Below are 26,815 nucleotides of genomic sequence, written 5' to 3' on the forward strand. Positions count from 1 at the left end.
AGTGGGTAGCAATTGTATACTGAAAAAACCCCAAGCCTCCCCGCCCCAAGGAGATCCCCCCTCCTGAGCTCTTACCCTTCATTCTTTGCCCACAGCAAGTTGGGGCCGAGCACGATAGCAATGTTGCTGGGTGTCATCTTGTTTACGTCGCTGTACTGGGCGAGCTTTGCCAGGAATTTGATCAAGTACCTGTGAGGAACGGATTGTCCCATGAGGAGTCCTAAGAGCCTCGTCAGGCTGCAGAAGCGCCACCTTCCCGCCCGGGGCTCTCCTGTTTGCTCCAAGAGCAAGAAAGGTGGAGACTGAAGCCCCCGCAGACTCCAACCCCCCCCCCCCGGCTCTCACAGAGGTTGGAAGGAGAGTGCTGGCTTTGGGCTGGCCCGAAGACACACAAAAGGAACCTCCCTCCGCACCATTAACGTCTGGCACAATCCACTGGGCAGCAGAGGGGTACTCTTGCAGTCCTCCCTTTCAGTGGGGCCAGAGCTGGAGAATTTCAGCTCCAACAAGGAGCACTGCCGCCCCCTAGGGCTACCCAAGCCCGCCCACCCCTATTGCCTCTGTCTCTAAAGCTCCTGTAATTTTCTCTCTTGTAACATGGAAAACACAAAAAAGAACCTGAAACAAGACAGCTCAGAATGTGAAAGGGATTCCACAGATCAGACGCTGGCCCCTGACTCTTCTCCCCACAGATATCGTCTGAAAACCACAGCCTAGAAAGGCTGCCTTCAAGGGTACTGCCTTCATCCCCGTTACCTGAAGTTCGCCAGGTTCTGCTTTGGCAATTTCTGACAAATTCTCCAAAGATCCTGCAGCTTCTTGTCTTGGTCCTGAATGCTGGAGAAGAGAAGATCCCTTCAGGCCAAAGGTTTCGTTCAGCTGCACACCCACCCCATCCCCTTCTGTCGGCAGGAGGCTGACAAGGTCCTTTTAAACTGACGGCTGCTGCACCCTCATGGTTCTACGGGGGCCCCGTAAGCAGTTGTGGGGTCAGCTGGGAAGGCAGATGGGAAATCTGGCGCCACGGGGAGGTTTAAATATTTGCTAAGTGCCTGACATTTCTAAGCCCCGGGCAGAAAATGACATGCCAGCAGAGGATTTGCGAGAGATGAAGCAAACGGAAATGGAGACTATGGCAAAGGGAGAGGTGGTTAAAGAGCCAGGGAGGGAAAGACGATCGCTGAAAACAGCAAGAGGAGCACAAAGCAGATCTCAAGAGGAAGGGGTTTCTCTGCAGCACTCTGAGAATGTCAAACCAGCCACTCTCTCCTTTTCCTCCCCTGGCCCTCCCACCCCTCAGAAAAGCCCACAGTTTCACACCCATCCCTACTTTGCCACTTGGGTCCACTCCTCGTAGAGGGCATAGGTCATCAACGGTTCCGGCAGCTCTCGGAGGTAAGATTTCAGGGCCCCTGGAGGAGACAGCAAGGCCGCAGGGGTTGAACACGACTCAGCCGCACACAGACCCCTGGGCTGGCGGCTTCCAACAGAGTTTGGAAGCAAGACCACCGCCACCCCAACAGTGCCGGGGAGGATCAGGACAACACCAGCTGCAGTTTCGTACAAGAGTCGCTTTTACCACAAGCTGAGGAAGAAGAGAGCCATTCCGAAACAGCCCCCCGGAGGCTGCAGCGATCCAGAGGATTTAGAACCAAGCCCTCTTGCCCGCTGCTTTCGGGCACGGTGCCATCCAGGCCGCACACGCACTAACGTCTTTGCAGCAAAACGAAGCAGACTCAGTGGGCAGGTGTGTGGAAAACTCTGGGGAGCTCTGGGGGGACACAGACCCTCAAGCACCACAGGTTCAGCAGCAATTGCAGCAGCGACTGGTAAGCAGGGACCTCCCCCCTTTCCGATTCTTAGCTGAGACATCAGCTCCCTGCTTGCTGTGCACACCTCGCAGGAGGACAAAGCATGCCGGCCTTTGCAGATGCTCAAGAGATGGGGCAGCTACTCAGCCTGCCCCTCCCCTGAAGGATGGGGAGGCTTGTTCCTGCTGTCGCACAGAGAACTCTCTGATGGAGAGAGGCGGCTGCCCCTGCTGATCTGGCACCCACGTCTGTGGGCCTGAGAATAAGTCACCTACGACTTGGCAAGCGTGCCAGTGCTGCCAAGCAAGCCCGCGAAAAGTCTGTTTCTAACTGGCCCTCCGACAACAGCTGCAAGGAAGGGATCCGTTTGGACCAATTAATGTCACATCTTCGCCAAGCTGCAGCAACGGACAACACAGAACGATGCAGAGCAGCTGGGCCAAGAACCGGCAGGATCGCTCCAGGGGATTCTCAGAAGCGCTGCCCGTCTGCCGGTTCTATGAGCATCAGCATCCGGAGGGCACCAGACTTTGGATATTGGACCAAGGGCAAAAGGAGAAAACACGGACCATGCTGCTCCGAAACGTGCGCACGCGCTGAAGTGGATTTTTTCGCAGCCTTTGCTTTTTGTGGTTTTTCAAGGGTTTCCTTTTCTTTTAAGCCCGAGAGAGGGGCACCACGCAGGAACACAAGGGCAGGGGAGTTTTTTCCTCTGGTAGCAAGGATGAATTAGGAGATGGACACAGCACAGGCCTCCTGAGCACAACGCCCCCTTACATGGCCGCCCCCTTAAGGATGGCGCTTCCTCCCCTGCCCCTCCACACACACATCCCCAGTGGAACAAAACACTCCCAGCTCTCTCACCACATACCTGCCACAGCATGCGGGTCAGAATAAAACTCATCCAACTGTGAGGTGGAGCAGTCCAGCGCTGCTTTGAGCTTCTTCAGTTTGGAGGCCCCCGCGGCAATGCGGAATAAGCCCTGCAGTTGTGACAGCAAACACACACCCCGTTGGCTAATGGCCTTTTCTGCAGCGCGCGCACACACACACGTCCTTCCTTTCCAGGGGAGATGCCCAGGCCGGCCTCCCCACAGTGGGTTCATTGCCGTACCTCCTCCTTCATGCCCGTCTCCAAGAGCATCATCACGCACGCCTCGATGGGGAGGGCGATCTCCCGGCCGCTGCGCTTGAGGTGCTCCTCCAGGGGAGTCCCGAAGGCCGGCTTCTCCGTCCACTTGTCTAGTCAGAGAGGCAGCGCGAAGGGTCAGCCAGGCGGCTGGGAAGAAGCCGCGTCTTGAGCACGGCAGTCGCGACTTGGAGCCGACTGGCTTAGGGGGGAAGCCGGAATATGCCAAGCGTGCAGAACTGGCCCAGTCAGCCAGAGGGCAGCCCCTGCTAGTCAGCGCCATCGCGCACGCCCCAGCCTCTCTGCACAGCTCAAGGGAGCAGCTCTCCTCGCCCCATCTGCCTTGGCTAAAGAGTTCTTTCTTGACGACAGGGGACAAGCCGGGCAATTATTTCCCCAGGGACAAATTCCCGTTGCTGCAGGGGTGTGCGGTGCGACACCACCATACTCTAGCAGAAATGTCTAGGTGCTTGTGGAATCGGACAACCACTCACCAGTCCACAGCAGCCTGCAGGGCCCGACCACCTGCCTTGGCCACCTCTGGCTCGCTGTGAGCCAGTTCCCTGGGGCAACCCCCCCACGGCCGCTTGGGGACTTGAGAGGCAGGCTTAGCATGAGATCGGAGCAGGCCCCACCAATCAGGCCCCACCCAACAAGGGGAGGGAAGCTCTTACGCTTCACTCCCAATACTGACTGAAAGCGCTGAGCGGGTGTGCATCCCCACCCCTAATTTGATGTCAAAATTTTTTAAAGCTTTCCCGGAGAAGGGGGCTAACAGAGGCCAATTTGGAGCAGGCGGCAAAAGCAGGCTGGTCTATGCCTGGAAGTGCTCACCCCCACTTGGGGTTCCAAACTCGACGTGTGCCCAGGGCAGTGACTGATGAGATCCAGGCAGCGGCCCGTGGTGAGAGCAGATCGCTGCAGGGCCATACGAGTGGACAGCGAGGAGAAAGCAAAGGATGCCTCTGCCTGGCTTCCATGGGGTCGGGTTCAACAGCAGCCCCCCAGGGGATGATTCGGCTGCTGAAGCAAGCATGAAAGGGTCCGTTTAGAGGGAGAGGGCCATGCGACCGCCTCTCCAGGAACTGGGTATGTTTGGGGGGGGGGGGCTGCCTTTCTGTCTAGAAATCCTGATTACCCTTCTGAGAAGGATTAAAGAACAGTCCTTGCAAACAGTTTTCCAAAAGCAAGGGCATCTCCTACCAACCCGCCACACAGATTATTTCAACTCTTATTTTGCCGTACTAGCTCCAAAAAACAAATAAATAAAAAGAAACAGGTAAGAGCACAGTGGATGGTTAGTGATGCAGGAAGAGCTAGAAGTGAGAAGCCCGCAAGCCTCCAGAGAGGTGAACTCTGTGCTCTGGCCATGCGGCCTGGCCTGCCGCTTTGCACACTCAACACTCGCTGCTGCTGGGCACAGCGGGGGCTGGGGCTTGAAACAACAACCAGGAGCGAAAGCAGAGGGTCCCCCCATCATCTCCAGCATCATTCCGCAAAAGGAACTGCAGGAGGAAGGGGTGGAAGGAGCAAGGACCCTGCCATTCCCTCTCCAGCAACACAGCCTTCGCCCTTTCCCCTCTATGTTCTACTGTGACTTTGCTATGGGAGGGACTGTGCAGTTTGCAACGGCAACCCAAGTCCTTTGGGGTCACCGCAAGTCCCCTGAGCCTCTCTGCAGCTGCGAGGAGTGACTAGCGGGCCCTTGCCCAGTTCCATGCGCCATTCTGGTACTGGGATGCCTCCTAATGAAGAACTAGGTGCCAACAGCACTGGAAGCACAGTGGAGGGGCCGTGGCTCAGCGGCAGAGCCTCTGCTCAGCATGCAGAAGGTCCCGGGTTCAATCCCCAGCATCTCCAGTTACAGGATCTGGCAGCAGGATGATGTGAAAGACCTTTCTCTCCTGAGACCCTGGAGAGCAGCTGCTGATCTGAATAGACAGTACAGACTTTGATGGACTAGTGGTCTGATTCAGGATCAGGCGGCTTCATGTGATGGGAGTTCATGTGATGGGACCACCCAACTGGGGCAGGGAGGGAAGGCTCAAAAGTATTATCTTCCACCTTACTGCCCCAACACCCAAGCCTCTCCAGTTTCTTGCTCTAGGTATCCCCCCCGCCCCCAGTAGCTTGGTTAGTCACTTGCTTTGAATGCAGAAGATCCCTGGCTCAACCTCTGGCATCTTTGGTCAAGAGGCCTCAAGAGGGAGCCAGCATAGTGTAGTGGTTAAGAGCGGTGGTTTGGAGCGGCGGAGGCTAATCTGGTGAATTGGGTTGGTTTCCCCACTCCTCCACACAAAGCCAGCTGGATGACCTTGGGCAGTTCTCTTAGAGCTCTCTCAGCCCCACCTACCTCCCAGGGTGTCTGTTGTGGGGAGGGGGGGAGATGATTGGAAACCAGTTTGAGTCTCCCTTAAGTGGTAGAGAAAGTCAGCATATAAAAACCAACTCTTCTTCTTCTTCTTCAAGAGGCCTCAAGTGCCAGTGCTGGGGAAAACCAGTCTCTCACTGAAACCTCAGAGACCGGAAAAATCTCCACCTGAGCAGACAGCCTGGCGCCAATAGAGGCAACCTCCCACTTCCATAAACATGGCGGCCACAGAGAGTGACCTGGTGCCCAGGAAAAAAGGACGCATCCTGGGGGCAGGTCCAGAGGCGAAGCCCAACTATCTCACGGCCTGGCCATGCCCCAACGGGTTCCAGCCAAACCCTCAAGTGGTGGGTTAGTGTATTAGCAGAAGTTGGGGGGGAGAAGGGTGCAGCTGCCGAGGAGATGGGGCCCCTTGGGGAGGCGGTCCCATGTTCTCGAAGGAGGGGGCATGCCGAGAAGGGGGCGGGTGGGGAGTCAAGTCAGAAGACAGGAGAGTGCAGAAGTGGCACAGGCAAAGCAAGAGGCAGAGAGCAGGTTACTTTACCTTGATGGGCCTGGATTTCAGGGAGCACCTTTTCTAAGACTGCTAATGCTTTTCTATGGTAATCTGCTTGGGCTTCTAACAACTGAGAACAGAACCCACATGGTAAAAAACAAAACGTTAGCATTGGATGGACACACAAACACAACAACAGGGCAGGAGGCTGAAGCATGTGGAATGTATGGCTGAGCGAGGGGAGTGCGGTGGCCACGGGGAGGGAGGTGGGGCAGCTTACCGAGACGAAATAGCGGGCATAGTCGCCTTCTTTGGCAATGAAGCCGTACATGTCTGCCGCGAGCTGATCCTTCAGTTTGGGGGGAGAGAGAAGCAGCAAATGAGTGACGGTGATGCTTGTCGGAGGCAGCGCTGCGTTCCTCTGCAGGACGCCAAAGAGGGGCTTTGCTCCTCCCCCCCCAATCCCTTGGCCTCCCGCTATTACAACTGATCTCCAGGTGACCAAGATCAGTTCCCCCTAGACAAAATGGCCGCTTCAGAGGAGGGTTTCTATGGCATTATATCTACTGAAGCCCCTCCCCTTCCCAAACCCCGCCCTCCCCAGGCTCTTGCCCCCCCCCCCAAATCTCCCAGCCCAGAGCTGGCCACCGCCCGCCCCCCCCGACCGCACACCTTGCACTGCTCCACTTTATTCCCTGCTTCGTCCACCTCTTCCTTGAGGGAGTCCATCTTCGACGGGGGCCCCTGAAAGTTCACAGCCGAGGCCTTGTGGGCCTGGTTCCACCTGCACAGGACAGACCAGACAGGGTAAGAACTCGAGGGGGGGGAGAAGTCCCTGCGCGCTCCACGCGCTCCACGCTGTACCACCCACATGGACAAAGCGACAGGGCCGGGGAAAAGCGCGGTCTTGCCTCCCCATCTGAAAAAGGTTTTTCTAGAATGAGGGGTGAGAAAGATCCCCTGGTCCAGCCGAGGGGCCGAGAGCTTCGGGGAAAAGGCCTCCGTGCTGGGGGCAGGGTCGCTGATTTGGTTCTCCATTCGGTGACAACGAGAGAGGAAGTAGCACCCCCCCACCCTCTCCCATCCTCTCCAGCCATCATTTGAGAACTTTGGCTTCACTGAAGATACCTGCCCCTTCATTGGGGGTTCAGCCTGATTCTGCAGCTCCCCTCTGAACTGCTGCCCCAGGGGTCAGAACCCAGTGCGCGTGCTTCTACTGGCACTCCTCCACCCAAGTGACCCTACTCCCTGCCGACAACCAACGGGAAGCTTGGTGGCTGGGACTGGGCTGCCAAAGAAAGCACACGGCCAAAGCTGGATGGGAAGAGAGCCGGTGGGCCAGTTGGAAAGGTGCTGCAGACCCCCTGAGGAGGAGCCCATTCTTCCCTTTGAAAAGGAGCAACAGGGGAACGCTCTCCTGCGCAGGAGTCAGCCCATGTGAGCGCTGGGCGTTGTTACCTCGCTCTCGCAGAGTCCCAGTCCAACACTAGCTTGGCCAGTTGCTTCCTCTGCTTCTGAATGTTGGGGATTTCCATCTGAAAGAAAGGCGACAGGAAGAGGAGACTTTAAAAAGAAGAAACTGGCCGTGCAGACAGCTCTCCTCCTGAACCAAAACACACACCACCGGCCCCCCTCTCTGCACATGGCAGGCATCGTCCAACTGCTTGATCTTACGAGGCAGAAGGGTCAGCTGGGATGTGCTGGAGCAACTCACCTCCGTCAGCTGGTTGATTGGCTCCAAGATCTCTTTTTCAATCTGCACCTCATGGTGGGAGAGTTCTAGGGCCAGCTTATTCTCCGCATCACCACAAGTCTCCAGCATTTTCCTTAAAACAAAGGAAAATTCACTTCCTTTATTCACGGATTTCAAACAGCCCCAAGCGCAACCTCCCAGCAGAACAAACCTTTGCCTAGCCCACCATTATGGCCTGGGGTGGGGGTGGGGGTGGGTCAGAAGGTGGCCAGAGGGCACCCTCTGAGGACCCCAATGGGTTCCTTGGAGGCCCCAATGGGTTCCTTTGAGACCTCTCTACAAGTCAGCCCCATGTCGCTTGGTACCTCTAGAGGGGTCCACTCCCAACAAGGAGAACCATGTTTAATAACACACCAGGACTAAGATGCAAAGACCTGCATGGGTAGTTCTGCCACAAGAGCAAACAGCAAGCAGACAGCTGTCGGACAGGAAGGGAGCCGTTTTACTCCAAATGGCTCAAAATAGAAATACTAGGGTGCCTTAATGGGAAGCCCAGAAAAAGTTCTAAGGCCGTGTTGGCGAACCTATGGCACGGGTGCCACTTCCGGCACGCGTAGCCCTTTCTGCCGGCACGCACTGTTCCTCCAAGCCGCTGGCCTTTCCGGCTCTGCCCCACCCCGGATGGGGGAGGCTGTAGCCCAGGGGTGGGGAACCTCCGACATCATTGGCTGTGGCCCCCGGACTCTCCCACAGAAGCTGCCGCCATTGCCGCCGCTGGAGCGTGCGCGGCCAGCCAGGCGGGTGGGAGAGCGGGGAACAGAAGCCGAGCGCTCACACTCGGCATGGCCGGCGGCTTCTCCGGCGCCCTCTGGGCCTGTGCGGGCGGAGGGGCATGGCTGGTCGGTGGGTGCGAAGGAGGCGCCCTCTGCCCCACCCTGCTCGCCTCTCACAAGCCTGCCGCCGAGCCCTACCGAGTGGCAAATCCAAGGCAAAACCTCCCATGCATAAATGGCCTTTCTTTTTCTGTCTCCCTCTGTCCTTTTCTTTCTCTCCCTTGCTCCATTTCTTTCTCCCTTTCTCTCTCTTTTTCTTTCTTTCTCTCCCTCCCTTCCTTCCCTTTCCCCCTCCCTTCCCTTCTTTCCTTCCTTCCTTCCTTCTTTCCCTCCAGTGGCTTCTCCGGCACCCTCTGGGTCTGTGCGGGCGGAGGGGCGTGTAGTCCTATTCCACCTTTGAAGTGCCCACAAGCTATCCTCCAAACACCTTTCCATTTGTCTTGATATGTAGAGAGAAAACACTAAGGAACTAGTTACCAATCTCCAGGTACTAGCTGGAGATCTGCTATTACAGGTGATCTCCAACCAATAGAGATCAGTTCCCCTGGAAAAAATTGCCACTTTGGCAATTGGACTCTATGGCACTGAAGTCCTTCCCCAAACCCCGCCCTCCTCAGGCGCCACCCCAAAAACCTCCCACTCATGGCGAAGAGGAACTTGGCAACCCTAGCCTCTCCCTCTGGGCCCCCTCTGGGGGTGGTATTCAGGTTAAATTGCCGCATTGGCACTCGGCGATAAATAAGTGGGTTTTTGGTTGCAGTTTGGGCACTCGGTCTCTAAAAGGTTCGCCATCACTGTTCTAAGGGTTTCAGGATGGGTGTTCAGGAAGTGAGAGTGTTCGGGAGCTGTGCTCTCGGCTGGGATCCAGAGCAGGTTTCCAGGGAGGGGGGAGGGGCAGAAGGATCCACAACTTTATCCCCTCCCTCCAGCCCCAAAAACCCTCCCCCAAATTATTCTCTTAAAAGAAAGTCCTTTCAACTTTAGGTCTGCCTTCAGCTGCCCACCAAAAACCCCAGTTGATGTCCACTCCAGTTCCAAAGTGGTTTGCCATATATGGCTGGGGTGGGGGGCAAAAATCCAAAAACCCGTTTGAGCATGTGCACCCCCACCCCATGTCCATCTGGACAGCAGCCAAAGGCAGACATGGCAGTCAGAAAAGCTGAGGCTTGCCCCTGGCCATCCACTCAAAGAGGAGGGGCCCTCCAGAACCTCCCCCGCCCTCAGGGAGCCGGAAGAGAGGGGCAACACTCACCCCAGTAAGGTCTCGTCACTCAGCTGGAAAGCGCCCTCGAGCATGTTCTGAGCAAAAGCTGAGAGCGGGAGCTTCTTCTGCAGGGAAGGAAATAAAACGCCACTTAGAAGAAGAAGAGGAGTTGGTTTACATATGCCAACTTTCTCTATCACTTAAGGGAGACTCAAGCCGGCGTCCCTTCCCAAAACAGACATCCTGTGATGTTGGTGGGGCTGAGAGAGCTATGACTAGCCCAAGGTCATCCAGCTGGCTTTGTGTGTAGGAGAGGGGAAACAAATCCAGTTCACCAGATTAGCCTCCGCAGTTCATGTGGAGGAGTGGGGCATCGAACCCGGTTCTCCAGGTCTGAGTCCACACCTCCAAACCACCGTTCTTAACCACTACACCACGCTGGCTGTGTCCCCCCCCCCCCGCCACTTAGCCACACGCCACTCGAGGCCATCCAATACGGCCTACCGGGGGGGGGGAGGACGAGGACTGGTGGAGAGTCACAAGTGGCACCCTGGGAACCTCTTCCCGGACCGTAAAGGTGGTGCTGCACCTTCTTCCTGGCCCTTAAACACATGCTGACGGGAGAGGCTGCCTGCTTGAGTCATGGTGAGGCTTGGACCAGGGGATGGCAAGCCCATCCAGGTTGGTGTGAAGGCTGGGGGTGCTGGCTAAGTGACGAAGCTGCCTCTCTTCCCTCAGGTGAGCTGGAAAGCAGTTGCACCCTTTCGCTCATGGGAGTGTCGATGCGTGAGAAGGGGAGAAGGGTCAAGTGAGGACCCGTACTTACATGCCTCTTGTCAGTGTCTGTCCCATACTGGCCGTGCAAGCACGCCAGCAGGCGCTTGTAGGAATTGTGGTAGACGGACCTCACATTGTCAAGACGTCGCTCGATCTAGCCAGAGAAGAGGACACCATGCGTGTTCTCAGCACCTGAGCCTGGCATACCACCTTCCTTCAGCGTTGCATGGAGATCGGATCACTGCCCCCCGCCCCGACCCCCAAGATTGTACTGAACAGCTGAGAAGCTGCAGCATTGATTTCACCCCCTCGGGGAAGCAGCCACCTGAGCAGGCCAAACACATGTTTAGGTCTGGCTCTGTGGCACAAATTAAAAAACTGGTCATTGCAAGATGGCAGAAAAGCAGCGCCTACCCTTTATAAGCAAGAGGGCAGCGTGAGCCATGGGTCTCCTCACTCAAAGCAAGCAGCTACCTGCAGCTCTAGAATTAAGCCGGAAAATGCCACAGCGGAGGGGGGAGCTGGCATGCGAGGCATCTCGAACAAGCAGCTGAGATACTTCCTGCGGAAGAATCTTCCCTCAAATGCCTGAGTGCGAAGGCCTGCCAAGTTCTGCTGGGAACCTCCACAAGCTGCAGTGGAGGAATGTGGTTTTATCTGTGTTTTGATGAGTCACAGAGGTTAGAAAGAGGCCTTCCGGAATGGTTTCTGTTTGAACAAAGCCAGTCAAAAATGCCTAATGAGTTTCAACTGTAATAAGGCGCCGAAACAGAGAGGAACCCTCTTGGGATGCAAAACCCTGGGGGCTTAAAAAAAAGGGGTCACCTACTTGGCGCTCGCTTTAAGAGAAGCGGACCTAGCTTGAGCCGCTACACTAGCATTCAATGCAAATTACCATACCTTTACCACTGAAGAATTTGTTTCTTTTCAAAACAGGCCTCTCAATCTTCGGTGACTACTTATCTTACCTCCACAAGCTAAGTGCTAAAGGCAAGTGGAAACCCCGGCATTAGCTGGGCTCAATGGTATTTTGTATTGTTTTTGCACATCCATGGGCAAAGGATTGTGGTGTGTGTTTTTAACAGTCAGTCCCATATATGACAAATCAGTGACTCAGCAAGTGCTCCGTAGTAACGCTGGCTCTTCCGCAGGCAGAGTTTTTACACTGAGGCATTGCTCTCAAGGCTTTTCCTTCACAGCTTGACTTTTTTTGAACTGCGTCTGGCACAACATATAGAATGCATCCCGGCAGAACGGCCCCCCTCCCTTCTCTGTTTCTAAAGAGGAATGTGCTTAAGGGAGCGCATTCCAGAAAGAAAAAGAAAACAACCCGTCTGACATATGGAGAAACAGAAGGAGATCCACACAAAGGAAAAGCCGCCAAAGACGCTCTGCAAAAGATCCGAGAGGGGATTCTGCCCGGCAACACAGCAAAGCCGGCAAACGCCTAAATGATTCCGTTGGGGGGGGGGGCAGGAGGGTCAAGCACTGCGACTGACAAAAACAGCCTCACAACTGTTGGCCAGAGTAATTCCTAGTCTCCCCACCACCAGCCCAAACATTTCAACTGATTACCCAGGCAACCGATGAGAACAGCAAGGCTCACAATTTTGTTTCTTGTTTTAAAACCTTTGCTACAGATATTGACTTAGGACAGCTGCCAGATTTTCGCCTCTGCCCAGCCCCCTTCTGAATCGGAAAGGCCATAATAACACTGCTTAATCACAAGGAACGGTTGGAGCAGAAACACAAATCCGGGGAAACGGATTTACACTGCACCTGTATGAAGCCGCCAGCCACGCTTCCGGTCAGGGAAGAGCCAGGGCCTTCCAAAGGGAAGTGCCAGGGAACATCTGGGGGGCACCTGCCAGCCTGAGCTTCCTCAGTTGCCCCTCCTCCTAAACAAAAACCAGCTATCCCGATTGTTTGAGTAAAAAGCCATGCATGTGCAATTCTCAAGTACTCTCGCCATAAAGTAATTTAACTTGTGTCCCAGTCAAATACTGCCTTTTTATTTTGAGGGCGAGGCAAATTAACAGATGCGGCAGCTTAAGCGCAGGGACCGAGGCGTCTCCTTGGTTTTTGCCTTACGTTGGTGGTCCGGATCCCTTATGCCAGGAGCCCCAAAGCCCCTTGGTTCCCACTCCCCTTGCCAAGAAACCTGCTCACTGGCAGGCGAATGTGGAATCCCTTTCCTGCCTGGCACTCCCAGCGACAATCCTAGAAGTACTTCCTAAATTAAGCCTTTCGCTTTGTCTCACTTCTCCACCTCTGACAGGTATGAACTGGCACTCACCTGTCTCCATCACAGGCATGGACCAGAGGTTCTGTGACTGGATACCTTAACTCCTTCTCCCATTAGCCAAAAAAAAAAAAAGCCATGCTTATCAGCCGAACCAGAACATAAGACGTCAACTCTGCACAGATTTGGCCCTTGTTAGTCAAGGCCTACATTAAGCTGGGAGATGTTAGGAAACTGAATGGGAGGAAGGAGGTGGAAGATGAGATGCAAAGAAGGTCCTTTGTTAGAAGCCAGCTCCCAGAGGCTAAGGAAACCTTCCTTTCCCTTACTGTAACAAGCAACAATTGCAGAATGCAATTTTCAAAGAAGCCACGCTGTGTAGGACGTTGAGAGCGTTTTTGTTTTGCAAGGCAGCAGATCAGAAACAGAATCTCCCAAGGCTTCCAGGGAAAGACCCAAGACTCACTTAGCCAAGGAGTATTTTTTTCCCCTGTCCCTAGCGGAAAGGGCCAGAAATGTGTTTGTGCTGGCAAGGATGGCTGAGAGCCAGCCTGAATCCATGGAACAAAATGGACAAGCTAACAATAGTACTTCAGTGCGCCATCCCACCCCCACCCACCCCTGCATCATTTCCCTTTATTAAGCATCTTGCTGTTAGATTAGATCAAATTGTTTTTATATAAAGGGATAAATGTTATCTACATTGACTTCCACGGGCAAAGTTTCTGTTTGCTTGTGCTGTTTCCCCCCCCCCCCGCCCCATCATTTTGTTTTACTGAGAAACTCTGGCTGCCGGGCTAAATGGTTTGATCCTATTCTGTACTCTGCTGGCTGATTAACTTAATAGTCTTTCTCGTGCCGTGCCTGTAACCGACCCAGCCCCGCTGCGTTGTTTGTTTGTTTTTTGACTAGCAAGCTTTGCCATTAAAGGGTTTTTTTTAATTTGCAATTTGCTTGCTGATTGACTGAATAGTTCTTACAGTATTTGTAATCTACCCTGAGTTCCCAGTGAGAAAAGCGGATTCATGTATGAAGCTGCTACTGCTACGACTACTAATAGGCGCTGATTTGCAAAGATCACACAATTCGGATTTTACCAAACACAACAGCTTTCATAACCTCGTTCGCTTCCAGCTTTTATTTCACTATCACACTTCCTCCTGGCAGCCGCAACACGACCTGCTGGACGGTCTCCCCTTCCTTGTGTGTGTGTAAAGTGCCATCAAGTTGCAGCCGACTTATGGCTGTTTTTGGGTTGCTCCAGACACCAATTGAGGCCAAGATGCAGGTGAACGCCTGGCAGCTTGTTTCCCGAGCAAAGTTGCCGATGGCTTCCTCCAAGCCTCCCTTTCTAAACGGCGTGTTTGATTAGCCTGTGTGTGTGTGTGTGTGTGTGTGTGTGTGTGTGTGTGTGTGTGTAAAGTGCCGTCAAGTCACAGCCGACTTATGGCGACGCCTTTTTGGGGGGTTTTCATGGCAAGAGACTAACAGAGAGATGGTTTTGCCAGTGCTTTCCTCTGCACAGCAACCCTGACATTCCTTGGCGGTCTCCCATCCAAATACTAACCAGGGCTGGCCCTGCTTAGCTTCACATTTCCGACCCACCATGAGACAAAAGCAAAAATAAAATAAAAAGACCTTAAAGGCTATTTTAGTAAAATAATTAATTACAATACCTGCAGCAGATCTTCGCTGAGGACTTCCGTTCTCTCGGCCCTGTTGAAGGTGGGGGGAAAAAGGGCACTGAAATAATATGTCCAGAAACCAGAGTTCTCCTGTCAAGGACCATCCCCGCTCTGACTCTTGGGGTCACCATGTTGCTGTTGATGCCTGTCAGAAGAAAGGGATGCCAGCCCCAGCAGCCCCCCGCCCCCACCAAGCAGGGCTGGTGGGGTAGGCCTCCTCTTCTCCTGCTAGCTGGGCCACACAAATTAGCCAGCGCCAAAAGTAATTCTCTGCATTGTTCAAATTACAGGCCTAACAGACGCTAATCCCTGGATGCTGCCTGCAAGTAGGGGTCAAAGAGACACACCACACTGTTTTGATGCTATTTTATGCCTCAGTATTCGTGGCATATCTCAAACAATTCTTGTGAATGGGGCCTCAACAGTGGATCGTGTGACCTTCTACCTGCAGCAGGCCAGTCTTGGGCACTCCACCGCCTGGGACGGATCAGGGCCCCCAGCTCTGTGCCACGTGCAGAATATCCTACGGGAGTGGAATGGCTGGGAAGGGACATTTGGGGAGGAAACTAGGAAAGAGTTTTCAGTCTTGTCCATTCGACGGCCATGTCTCCTGCCCAGGCATCCCAGCCTCGCCTCCTTAGCCCCCTTGAGTCTTCAAAGGATTCGCTGGGACAGAGAAGTCAGCCTGGCCGTTATACCTTGCCAATTATTCTCCACGCAACATTTCATAGCTGTGTGCACTCAGGAAAGGCTTTTGCATTATGCTGATGTGAAACTGTACCTGGTCTGAGGCAACGGTTGGCAGCTAGCTGGTTCTGAAAAGCATTTTTCCATACCCTGACCAGATGGCTGCCAGCCGGAGTTATTTATTCATAGGCTTCATAACTTCCCTGGGAATTGGCAGAATTTGCAAAGGCCTGGGAACAGGCCGCTGCTCTCCTCCCGCTTCCCAGCCGCTCCACTCGCGCCAATAAAAGAGGAGCGCTGAAGAGCTCCCTGGTTCTGATGCTCACCGCCCATGTTCCGAGCATCCCCTTTCATACTACTTGCACAGGCCCGACAAAACTTTGCCTTTAAGAAGGGAAAAAAACCTCCCCCCCCCACCCAGGGGTGGATTTCAAGCAGCTTGAAGAACAGAATCTGAATCCAGTCACATTGGGAAGGGCAATAAAATTTTCCAGGGATATTTGCCAGAGCTCACTACACGTAGCATTTAGCTGCATGAAGGGGGGGGCAGTGCTTGAGAACGACGACCTTGGGCTCGCAGAACCCATCCCACCCTCCTTTGGATGCCGGTCGTTGTAAAATTGCCACTAAAAGGAAACATCAGGGTTCGGACTGGCTATCACGAAGCGTCCCAATCCTGAGCTTCGGCATATTTTATTTATTTAAGCTCCTTTGCACCCAGCGTGGTGTAGTGGTTAAGAGCAGTGGTTTGGAGCGGTGGAGTCTGATCTGAAGAACCGGGTTTGATTCCCCCACTCCTCCACAGGAGCAGCAGAGGCTAATCTGGTGAACTGGATTTGTTTCCCCGCTCCTGCACAGGAAGCCTGCTGGGTGGCCTTGTGCTAGTCACAGCTCTCTTAGAGCTCTCTCAGCCCCACCCTACCTCACAGGGTGTCTGTTGTGGGGAGGGGAAGGGAAAGGTGATTGTAAGCCGGTTTTATTCTTCCTTAAGTGGTGGAGAAAGTCAGCATACTAAAACCAACTCTTCTTTCATCTGAAATCACAACATCTGCACGTCTCCGTCTGCACTGTACCAATTTTCCTCCACCTCTAAGGGTAGATGAAACTCACCATGTGCAACCTCTCTGTTCAGGCCGATAAAACGCTTGTGCCCCTTCGCCACAAAACCGGAGCGGCACATTTTCATAAGCAGAACTGAGAGTCCTCTGGAAGCCACACGAGCGAATCTCCTGCCGCCAGCAGCTCATATTCTGGGACTCTTGAGTGCAGCTGATATTATTTCTAGGTACTTTTCAACACTGATGATCCACCTTTTGGATCTGAAGGTTCCCCCCAAGATTACAAGACCTTAGACAATTTAAAAGGGCCTTTAACAGCTGAACACCCCCAGCCCCAGAAACTAAGATTCAGCCGGGACTGCTCAAATCCAGAAGAAACTAAAAAGGGTGTGTGCCGTGGCAGACTTTACCTGAGGGCAAGATATGGAGATCGGAGGGGAACTCTTGGAAAGGTAGATTCCTTTATATCTTCACGCTTACTTTCGTTTTCCAACACACTTTTTACTTCCCACATTTTATTTTTACTAACTTTGTGCCACAGTTCAAAATGGAGCGCTTGAGAGGAACTCAGGGTCACGAATGCCCCTGCCTTTGCGTTGAAGGCCGCTGGGGCCAAGAAACGTGGATTTTGATGGCACCTCTGGGCACTGCTGGAAAAGCGAATCCCCCACGGTTGGAGCCAAAGGGCAGGGAGGATCTCGACAATCTGTCCTGCTGGTGGAAGGGCCCTTCCCCTCCAGTGAGAGAAAAGCCCCTCCCCGCAAGCAATGGCGGATCAGATCTGGTGGAGCCAGCCCCATGCAGGCCCACAGGCTAGCTCACATTTTGATGCATTTTGTTTTCCAACACAAAACCACCAACAACACACCTCACAAACCACAGACTCCTTGTAGATAGGGGTTGGGTAGAAACACTGTACACAAAAGTAAGTTCCACTGAAGCCAATGGGACCTGCTCCTGAGTAAACCCGTTCAGGAGCAAGGTGTAACTTTTCACTTCCGTGGGAGCCCAGGGAAACATCTTCTCCCTCTGAAGAATGAGTAAGCAGAGAACTCTGCAGTCTCCATCCTCTGCTATGAGGCATCCCCACCCCCAAACAAAACAGAGGGCATCACCCAGGTTTCTCCTGGCTGGCTGGCCGGCTGGCGCGGCCTCTGCGTGCGAGTCCGCCCAGCCCACAGAACATATCAGCGGGCATCCTGGAAAAAAACAGGCGCTTCTCAAGCTCAGCAACTCCCTGACACATTTCCTAAGAATGAGTCATTAAAGATCCAGGGGAGGGTGCAGAGCGGCAGCTGAAGGAAGAGGGATCCCCGGGACACCAGGAAGTCCTTCCTCAGAAGGTGGAGTGGCTTCCCCCAACCAGAGGGGAGAACTTGGCTGCTCAGCCGTTTGCAAAGAGAGGGGCTGCTGAACTGGCAAATCTCCACTGGACCGGCCACTGCCCGGAAAGGGGAAGCTCAGCTGCCAGACATGAAGAAGAAGAAGAAGAAGAGTTGGTTTTTATATGCCGACTTTCTCTACAGCTTAAGGGAGAATCAAACCGGCTTACAATCCCCTTCCCCTCCCCACAAAAGACACTGAGAGAGCTGTGACTAGCCCAAGGTCACCCAGCTGGCTTCACGTGGAGGAGTGGGGAAACAAACCTGGTTCTCCAGATCAGACTCCACCGCTCCAAACCACCGTTCTAGGCCACTACAGTTGGTCTGGAAAGGCAGCCACTCTCCAAGAACTCTGGCTGAGAGTCTTCCTCCCAGGCTGGCCCAAACACCACAGAAACCCTTCCAACCAGAGATACCGGAGGGACCAGGGACCGGGAGCACACAAAGCACCACCTTCCACCACCAAGCGGCTGCCTGCTACAAAGGATGGGGGGCTGGAATGTCCCCCTGAAGCTTTCTGCGGCTGGTCAACTGTAGGACTGCAAAGAGGCTGCTCTGTCAAGCTTGCAAAGAGGGACCCGGGAGGCGGGGCAGCAGAATTCCTTGGCACCTGCTGGACAAACCCTGGGCCCCTTCCCGACCCAGCTTGCCCATAAACAGCCTCTGTAAGAGCCAGCTGGGTCTTGCTCCTTTTCAGGGCTGGCGACCGGCCACTGAGCTGTGGAAGCAGGAGGAACGGGAGGAAGCACAAGACAGCAGGGAATCAACGTCCTGGTCAGAAGTCCCTCCGAGGCTGGCTCCGTGACTGCCCAGAAGCCCAGAAGGAGGCCACGTGGAAAGGCAAGAGACTCACTGATAGCCGACAGGGAAGCAGCAAAGGGGAAAAACCTGATCTCAACGCGCATCCCAAGAACATGGAGGACATCGGGGCACTGAGTGGAGATCCACTGATGGTTCCTCGGTCACATTCAAAGCAGAACTTGAGGGACTGGGGGCGGGGGGGGGGGGCTAGAGCAAGCAGACAAACACATTCTCTGAAATTCAGCCCAGTGTGCAGGGTCAACACCTATCCAAGCAGCTCCGGCCCCAGAGCTGGGACGGTTTTTTGAAATTTGTGTCAGCAGATGAAGTGTTATTTCTCTTTGCCTCTAGAACAGACCGATGAGGTGAGCAGTCTCGGGAAACTTAAGTTCTCAGCTGCATTAACCGATAGATCCTGCTCACTTTCCACAGCACAATGGCCGGACTTGGTGCCAGTGTGTGCGTGTGTGGGGGGGATTCCATGGAAAACCTGCAGCACCGTCACGCAAAGGCCAAGACGGAGGCGCCAGAACCCGAGGGGCCGGTTTCCTCTCCAGCAAAGGCTGTGAGTCGACCATAGACTGCAGCTTCAGGCAACAGGAGGCCTGGAGCCTGGCAGTCAGGTTGCCAAGCGCAAGGCCCGAGGCCTGCAGGTTCAGGCCCTCAACTTTTCTCCGTCCCTTCACTTTCTGGCAGTAAATAAGGACCAGAGTTTGCACAAGACCCCTGGCCGGGGTTAATCAAGTTTACCTGGGGATGACACCTACCCAACAGCATCCGGCTATCTCCCTGCTTAGCTAACCCAGAGGCAGTGCAAAAGGTTGCAGGAGGTTGCAGACAGGCTGGCAAAAGAAACAATAGGGGAAGGAGGTCACAGTGTGGGAGGAGAGGGGGGGGAAACAAATCCTGTTTGGCTCACCCAGTGACCTGAGAGTTCCCTTGCCATGTCACCCAAAAGCGGTTTCCAAGTTCTACATGGATAGCTTTTTCCACGCTGGCTGCCAGAAGCAACTGGGCAACATGCGCATTGTCTCAAAAAACGCCTGTTCCAACCTCAGTAGTGGCAAGAATGGTGAAGCTTCCAGACAGAGCGTCTGTTAGGAAATGCGCACCACACGCGAGGCTCCTCTCCGCTCAACAGCCCCAGCTCAACGGCAGCCAAGCTTGGGAACTTTTTTTTTAAAAAGCACCAAGATCATTTAGTGTAAAAGCTGCTTGCATCCAAAGGTGAGCGTGCCCTCAAAGTCTTGGCCAATTGGACCTCACTGTCCGATTTCTAAAACTCCCTAGCCACGATCCCAGCAGGGCTTGATCCCAAAGGGCCACGCGCAAGCAAGCCCCACGAGGGCTCCTTGCCCCGACCCTGGTTTTGCAAGTTGCTTCCAGAGGAGTGGCCCCGCCTGATCAGTAGCGAATGGTGAGGCCTGCTCCCCGCCACTGCCAGGGTTCCTGGCCTTCTAAAGGCCTCCTGTCACGGCAGGTTTTATTTTACATGCTCATCTTCTGCCCTGAAGCCTCCGAGGGGCTCTTCTCGTCCCTGGGGCTGGTGAGTTTTAGCTTTGACTACTTCCACGTTTTGTAAAAAAATGTTGGAAGCTGAGCTGCTGGTGTCTATTGCTGCACCAATAGCTGAGTCTACTGGTGTGCAGATTACAAAACATACAGCAGAATGGGAGAATTGTCCTGCAGCCTCTTTCCCCCCACAATCCTTTTCCATTTATGCTAAGATCAGCACTGCAAACGTTCCCTCCCTGGCCTCTTCAGTCTGAACGGAGAGTCCGCGCCCAGGCAGCAGAAACCCACCCAGACAACCCAACGTTGCTTCATCCGCCTGCCCTTCCCCGTCTGCCTCCCCTTCCACGGTGCGTCACTGGGTGAGCCCATCTGTTTGCACGATGCTTGGCAACGGGATAAACAAGAGAGGGACGCTGTTGTGTGTGCGTACCCCTGCACGGCTATGGCGGGAAAGAGTGCGCTCATGTCTCGTGGAGGGAACCTGCTCGTTGAAGCACACAGCTGGACGCTGGCCCTGCCGGGATTAAGCCCTGGGAAGTGAAACACCCTCGGCTTAGAGAAGTAATGCTGTTAAAGCCAACCGGCCACTTTTAATTCCAGCAAGCGGCTCTCTCGCAGCACTCCTCCGCTACTGTTCCGGTGTGCATTTTGCACAAAACTGTGGTGATTTCTCTCTCACGTTTAACACTCGGCGCTTGCTTGAACCACAACAGGGAAACAGGGCAGCATTTTTGTGACATTACAGACAGTTTGCCTAAGACCCTCCACCACCAATGTGTCTCAAGCTCTGCATGGTCACATCAGCCGAAGGCAGAGCCCCCCCTGCCTCAAGGAGCCGCTCAGCCAGGCCAACCATCCTCAGCCTCTCCAGACCCAGGAAACACTGAGCCGCAAAGCCCACACGGGGAAGCTGCCTTAGATCAATAACATCATGAGACATCACTTACTCCTGCGCCATGGAAATCTGTAGCTGCCTCTTCTACACAATCATCTTCCATTAAAGGGAGTGGACTTTTTTTGCCCAGACCTGTTGGCAACTCTAAACCAAGCCAGACTTTTGATCTTATCACGGTCAGATCCGTCTTCTCTCGCTGGCCACAACTCTCCAGGGTCTCAGGGAAAGGACCTTCACACCCCCTTTGGTCCGGTCCTCCTCCCAAGTAGAGATGTGGGGATTAAACATGGACCTTCCTCCACAGGCGTGCCTCAATAATATTAGGTCTGCGTAATTATTATACATTTTAAGAACGTTCAGATGCTACCAAGCCCGGGATTTGGAAAAGAAGCCCCGGTTAGCAAAACTCATTAAGCAGCAGAGCTGCCGGTTCTGCTCTGCCAGGTCTTTCACGCAGCCACCTCAAGTTAGACAGCGTTGACCAATGACCAATGCCCAGGAGTAACGGTCAGGAGACCTTCTGAAGAAGATTTCTTCCTAAAGCCATTCTAGTCCCAGTTTTTGTTTGTTTTTGTCTCTGACACAGGAAACTCCTCCTTACTCTAAAATGCCTATTATCTGGCTAAATGTGGGTTGCGGCTTCAGGGGGTTACGACAAACCAAAGCCCTGCCGCTTCGAATCTCTGCCACTCTGGTTTCCTCTGTGTCCAAAGTACTTTAAGAAGGGTAATTTTGACAGTCCCAAGGGGAAAAAAACGATATTAACCCAGGTCAACAAGAAACATTAACGAAGTAAAGACACATCCGTCAACCTGACTCATTTATTTGTATCTGCAGTAAATACAAGACCAGGCTAGCCAAAGGGCTACCTCAAAGCCTTCCAGCTTGCCCGACCTGCGCCACCCTCTCCTTGTTGGCTTGCAGTCACGGAACAACAGGATCCGCCTTGCTGAATGGCTCACCAAGTCCAACAGAGGCACGTCAGACAGCGGCCAGTTAAGACCACTGAGAACACACAAGCAGGACGTGAGGGAAGAACCCATCCACTTGCTGCCGATCCCGGGGATTCTTTTTTTATCAGACGACGGCTTAAATAAAAGCACCCTGGACACAAGAGCTGCAAGCCCAGCATGCGCACAAAGAGGTGCGTGAGGATTTTGGGGAGATTCTGCAGCACCGCTCCGAAGGCTGTGCCTCCCCAGAGATGGCGCTCGGCTCTGTGAATTCCAAGCCTGTGGCCAGGAGGCAGCAGGAAAAGAGGGAGACCCAACGTGAGATGGATGGACTCGCCAAAGGAAGCCACGGTGGCCCTCAGTTTGCCAGACCTGAGCAAGGCTGATAATGAGAGGACATTGTGGAGGACGCTGATTCATAGGGTCGCCATAAGTTGGAAGCGACCTGGCAGCACTGGAGCCACTCAGGATCACTGAGTGGCTATTCTGGCAAGGGAAGTCATTCCCATTTTTTAATTCTAGGTGCAATCCTGAATTGGTGTGGAGGGTCCTGGCTCTGAAAAACACACCCAGATCAGGCTGGCCACAAGGCATGCTGTTGATTCAAGACCTATAACGGGCCCATGCCACACAGGCTAGAGTGTGCTTCAAAAACCATTAAAGACAGGTAGCCTTTTCTGGAAGAGCCAGTTTTACACAAAGATAGTTTGATTGGAATGGGAACTAGTTTGCCTTGCCCGTACCATCTCTTTCTATACGGATTTAAGATCACCCCAAACACAAACATTTGCTGATTGATGGTGGTGGGGGGACCCTGGAATTACTGACCATGCCAAACCAGGATTTACACAATATCAACATCCCATCTGTTTCCTGCCCCCAAATTCAGGAGTAATTTATTACGTCTGTAACTAAGCCAAGATCTCACAAAACCTTCCTTGATTCTAGACTTGCCACATACAATTAAGGCACTGCAGATAATTTCTAAGTGACAGAGCAGATGAACTATGGCCTGGATTGCGTGGGTTGTTGATCTGTGGGTGGATAATCCTAGAATTAAGGACCCGACTCTCATCTCAGAGAACCACAGCAGATGACACACAACCTGCCAGATGAAACTTATTCCAAGCGATCTGCAAACAGAATGACCGGACAGCGCGGAGAGGATAAAGGGAGGTGCTCCCTCGTTCCCTGGCCTGACCCTCAATGAAGCCCGCCTTGACTGAGCAGAGCCTTCGAAGGGACTTCACAGCACTCGGAAAAGATGTAAAGGCCTGGGGAAAACAGGGGAAAGCCCCTCCTGAAGAGGTTTCCCCCCCCAATTTTCCTGACAGAAAAACTGGAAACTCTGGGGAGTATTGAAAACACTTCCTATGAAATATGTTCTCTTTTGGAATAAGTAAGATACTCTTTAAGGCAAAGTTTATTTACTAAATCTATCAAGAAGTTTTTAATGTCAGAATCTACAGCAGTGGGGAACGTCAGGCCCTGGGGCCATATAAGGCCCGTGAAATCATTTGGTCTGGCCCTTCGTGGGTCCTGGCAGATCTCTAGCTCAGAAGGATCTGGCAATCCGTCCCCTCCCACAGACAGGAAAAGCCTCTATTCAAGGCGGATGTGAGTTTGTTTTGCTGAGAAAAGGAACCTTCTTTCCCCCTTGGAGAAGAGTCATTAGCTATGGAGCTGCTAGGACCGCCAAAGAAACTGTATTAACCCTTTCCCACCCGGGCCGTGGAGAAACATATTTCCTCTGTACTACAAGAGGGCTGGGGGAGGAAGTGGCGACAATGGAGGGGTTAAAGGGGGCAGGGCCACAATGTGCGGCCCGCGAATGATGTTATAAATATCCAAATGGCCCTTGGCAGAAAAAAGGTTCCCCACCCCTGATCTACAGCTTTAGATAATTTTTGTGTGAACTGCAGATACATGCAACGTGCCCCCACATTTTAAATACATTTAAAGGTGATTAATTTGGTCTCAAAACAAGCTACTATAGAGTATGTAATATGCTATTGAAGAGATCGGTATATTATAAAGCTTAACTTGATATCCAGGTACGCAGCTAGCCCTATGACAACTGTAGGCAAGTGTTTCTGTCCAAATAATAGACCCTCTTTACTACACAATTTGTATGTAGTTTTTACTTATTCAGGCACTAGGATAGTAGAGGGTTCATCCGTTTGCAACTCCTCTCCTCTAGTACTGGATATATTCACAATGCTGCTTGTAGGAAAAGCACTCTGTACACACATAAATTACACCTAAGGGTTGGAAATGTTTTCAGCTGGGAAGTCAGACTCAGTCCAGTAAGAAGTAATTGACTCCCCCACCCCAGATCAAACATCAGCTGGGAGAAGACCAAAAGTTATTTCAACATCCTGGACATCACACTTGAACCCTCAGGTCTAACCAGGAGGGAGTTTTTTGTTGACACTACAAACTGAACATCTCAAGCAGTGAGTAGCAAAATCCTTGCCCCTCCCTCCCAAACTTAAGCTTCCTTGTAAAAGGCCATGAGCGGCACTTGCCGTTTCACTTCCTCTCAGACATCTATTTGGGGAACCCTAAAAAAAATATCATTTACTCAAACGCCAGGGCAGCATTTTTAGTCACATATCACAGCGGCTTCTTCTCTTTCTTGAAAGTGGGAAGGCAAAGCCCGGCTCAGGAACTCTTATCTACACATAGTTAAGACCAGAGCATTTAGCTGGGGGGGGGGGGAGAGCAAAGCCCAACAATTTGAAAGGGAAGGGATCTCAAATGGGCTTTCAGCAATTGGGTGTGTGTGTGTGTGTGTTCAACTTCAGTCAGTGTGCTCCTGCAGAGAAATTCTGGACTTTTTAGATATTAAGGCCATGTATTCTCTGACAAATTAAAGAGGATGGATTTTGAACAGGCCTTCAATGAAACTGACACTGCTGATGTTTTAACATTCAACAGTATTTTAAAATTTCCCCAATTAAAAACAACTGAAAACAAACACAAAAACGACATGAGGCATTTTGGTAACAGCCTTCCAGAGAAGGACAAACATTTGATGCAGCAAAAAAACAAAAACCGTGCAAGCTCTTGGTGGTCCCCGAAGAAGCTCTTTGCATTCTGGCCTGTATTTTCCAGCTGCGTTTTCTTTGTTTTGTCTAACCTGAATCCGCTGAGCCAATCCAAAGTGCTGGTAAAATACTTAACAGCCTGATTCCAACTTCCTGCTCCTTCCTCCTCGAAGGCCTGAGATTCCACTGAGTGACAATGAGCCCAATTACCCTCCCCCTTTAAAGATTTCTCCTCTGGTGTTAAAGCGCCTTGCCCTAGCAAAGAAAGCATTGCTCGACAGCTTGCTTTTGGTGCTTGAAGGACTAGCTCGACCAAAACCAAAGGGGCTGCTCTCCCACTCTCTCTTATCCGATGAGAGGGTCCTCATTTACTAACAGAGGGATCCCACCCACCCCCACCCTGGCTGTGGCTCTCATTACAGCCCCAGGAGGGTCAAGTCCTCAGTTGGAACCCACCCACACCGCAAAAGACGAAGAATGCTCAGAGTGAGCAGTGGCAAGGAAGACAAGACGAGCCTCTAGTGTCAGGAAAGAAGCCTGCAAAAGGTGCATCCCTCATGACACACATGCGCGCACACACACAGACCAGCCCGCCTTATTGTCTAGAAACCTGTTGTGGTTGCCGGCAGGCGATGAACACACCCACCCACCCACCCTCTCACACGGTCCAGGAACACTCGACATGTGCTGTATCAGTGCTGAGTGTTTTTTGCATTCTTCACATACCCGACCTCTGCCACAGCTCTTTCGGGTGGGCTACTATTATTCATATAATGTGGAAAGAGAGGAAAGGATTAAGGCAAAGAGTCGGCGGGGTTTCCTTCAACCCACCAGCGAGGTCAACACGCAAGTTAAATGGAGACACACAAAGAGAGATCATATGATTGCTGACCAACTTTCTCTTGGTGTGGGAATGAGCAGGCTTTCGAATGGTACAGAATGCTTCCGCTCAAGATAGCCATTCACCAGCCACAAGAGAAACTAGCGCAGCAAAGCCAAAACAATTTATGTGTCCATCCTGCTTTGTAAGTGCAACCCGTCTATAGCAAAGTCTTTGTGAAGGAGAAAAACTTGCTAATCCAGACGCCTAATTCGCCACCACTAGACAGAAAAAGAGAGGATTATGAATGCAGCTCAGTAAAACAAAAACATCCAGCACTGATACATGTTAGACAGGCAAACTAGCTGAACAGGATGGACTCTTCTGCAAACGCCAGGCATTCGCTCATGAATGGTTCGGGGGGGGGGGGACCAGGGAGGTCAGAACACCAGTTGAGCTGCATCCCCAAATTATATTTCGTCTGCTTTCTCCAAACAGTACAGTGAAGTATGGATAGCTGGACACAAGCGGAGTCAGGGAACAGGGGTGAAGCAGTTCACTTAGATAACCTGGGCGCCCCTTCTGACAGACACCGAGTCCAGGTCTTGTCCCCAAATTAAAGCATGGATACCATGCATGCAGGGAAAAGAAGGAAAACAGCTTTGCTGAAGGCTGAGGGGCAGCAGAGCTCAGCAATTTAGCTTGACCATTCAGGCCTCTAACCTTTATTCTCAGCAACTGACAGTGCAAGGAATCACTAACACATCAGCTATAATATACTTCCATGGTTCTTTCCAAACCACAAAATCTGGAATGCCATGACTGTGTCAGAAAAAGATTAGAGATTCAAGGGGAAGGGAAAACACAAGGAGGATACAATTCCAGATTGTACTACAGCCAAACCCCACAACCCCGGCAGAATTTCTATTGGAAGCAGACTCAAACAAACATTCTTGAAGCAGAGCCTGGGGAAGATTAATGAGCATATTAACTCCGGTTTCCTCCTGCCTTACAAAAGGTTTTAACAAGTTGCAGTCATCAATTCAGAGCTCGTACAACAGCAGCTCTTGTCGAACGGAGGGAAAAGATCACACAGCGCAGGCCTTGGAAACAAGGCAACGAAATGATCAATCTCGTCGGAGGAGCCCTGAGCCGTTTCCTCCAGAGATTGTTTAATTCGGTTTGGGGGAATGAAAAGCGCAGAAGAATGCGGCCTCTCAGAGTGGAACAAAAGCTTCCACCTAAAATGGCAGATACAAAGCGGGGGGGGGGGGTCTGAATGACGCCTGGCTCACCAAGTCGAATGCTAGCTATGTCCTCAAACAGAACAAGGGTAAAGAGAAATCCTAAGCAATTTTCTCAGACCGCCAGCGGGAAAAACCCAACAGCCTGTAGGTCTGAGGCAGTCACCTG

General features: G+C 52.6%; 1 protein-coding gene across 1 annotated transcript in view; it reads right to left on the bottom strand.

Moving 5' to 3' along the window:
- The window catches only part of ARHGAP17 (Rho GTPase activating protein 17), a 41,813-nt gene that overhangs the window by 9,531 nt on the left and 5,467 nt on the right, over positions 1-26,815 (bottom strand). Inside the window, exons 2-14 of the mRNA XM_056866346.1 lie at positions 14,233-14,272; positions 10,364-10,468; positions 9,586-9,662; positions 7,522-7,633; positions 7,266-7,342; positions 6,480-6,591; positions 6,088-6,156; positions 5,856-5,937; positions 2,926-3,053; positions 2,683-2,794; positions 1,331-1,412; positions 757-837; positions 76-189 (exon numbers count right to left, since the gene is read on the bottom strand). Of these exons, the coding sequence (XP_056722324.1) occupies positions 76-189; positions 757-837; positions 1,331-1,412; positions 2,683-2,794; positions 2,926-3,053; positions 5,856-5,937; positions 6,088-6,156; positions 6,480-6,591; positions 7,266-7,342; positions 7,522-7,633; positions 9,586-9,662; positions 10,364-10,468; positions 14,233-14,272 (1,191 nt within the window). The remainder of the gene's footprint in view (positions 1-75; positions 190-756; positions 838-1,330; positions 1,413-2,682; positions 2,795-2,925; positions 3,054-5,855; positions 5,938-6,087; positions 6,157-6,479; positions 6,592-7,265; positions 7,343-7,521; positions 7,634-9,585; positions 9,663-10,363; positions 10,469-14,232; positions 14,273-26,815) is intronic.

The sequence above is a fragment of the Euleptes europaea genome, chromosome 21 (assembly GCF_029931775.1).
Source record: "Euleptes europaea isolate rEulEur1 chromosome 21, rEulEur1.hap1, whole genome shotgun sequence".
NCBI lineage: Eukaryota > Metazoa > Chordata > Lepidosauria > Squamata > Sphaerodactylidae > Euleptes > Euleptes europaea.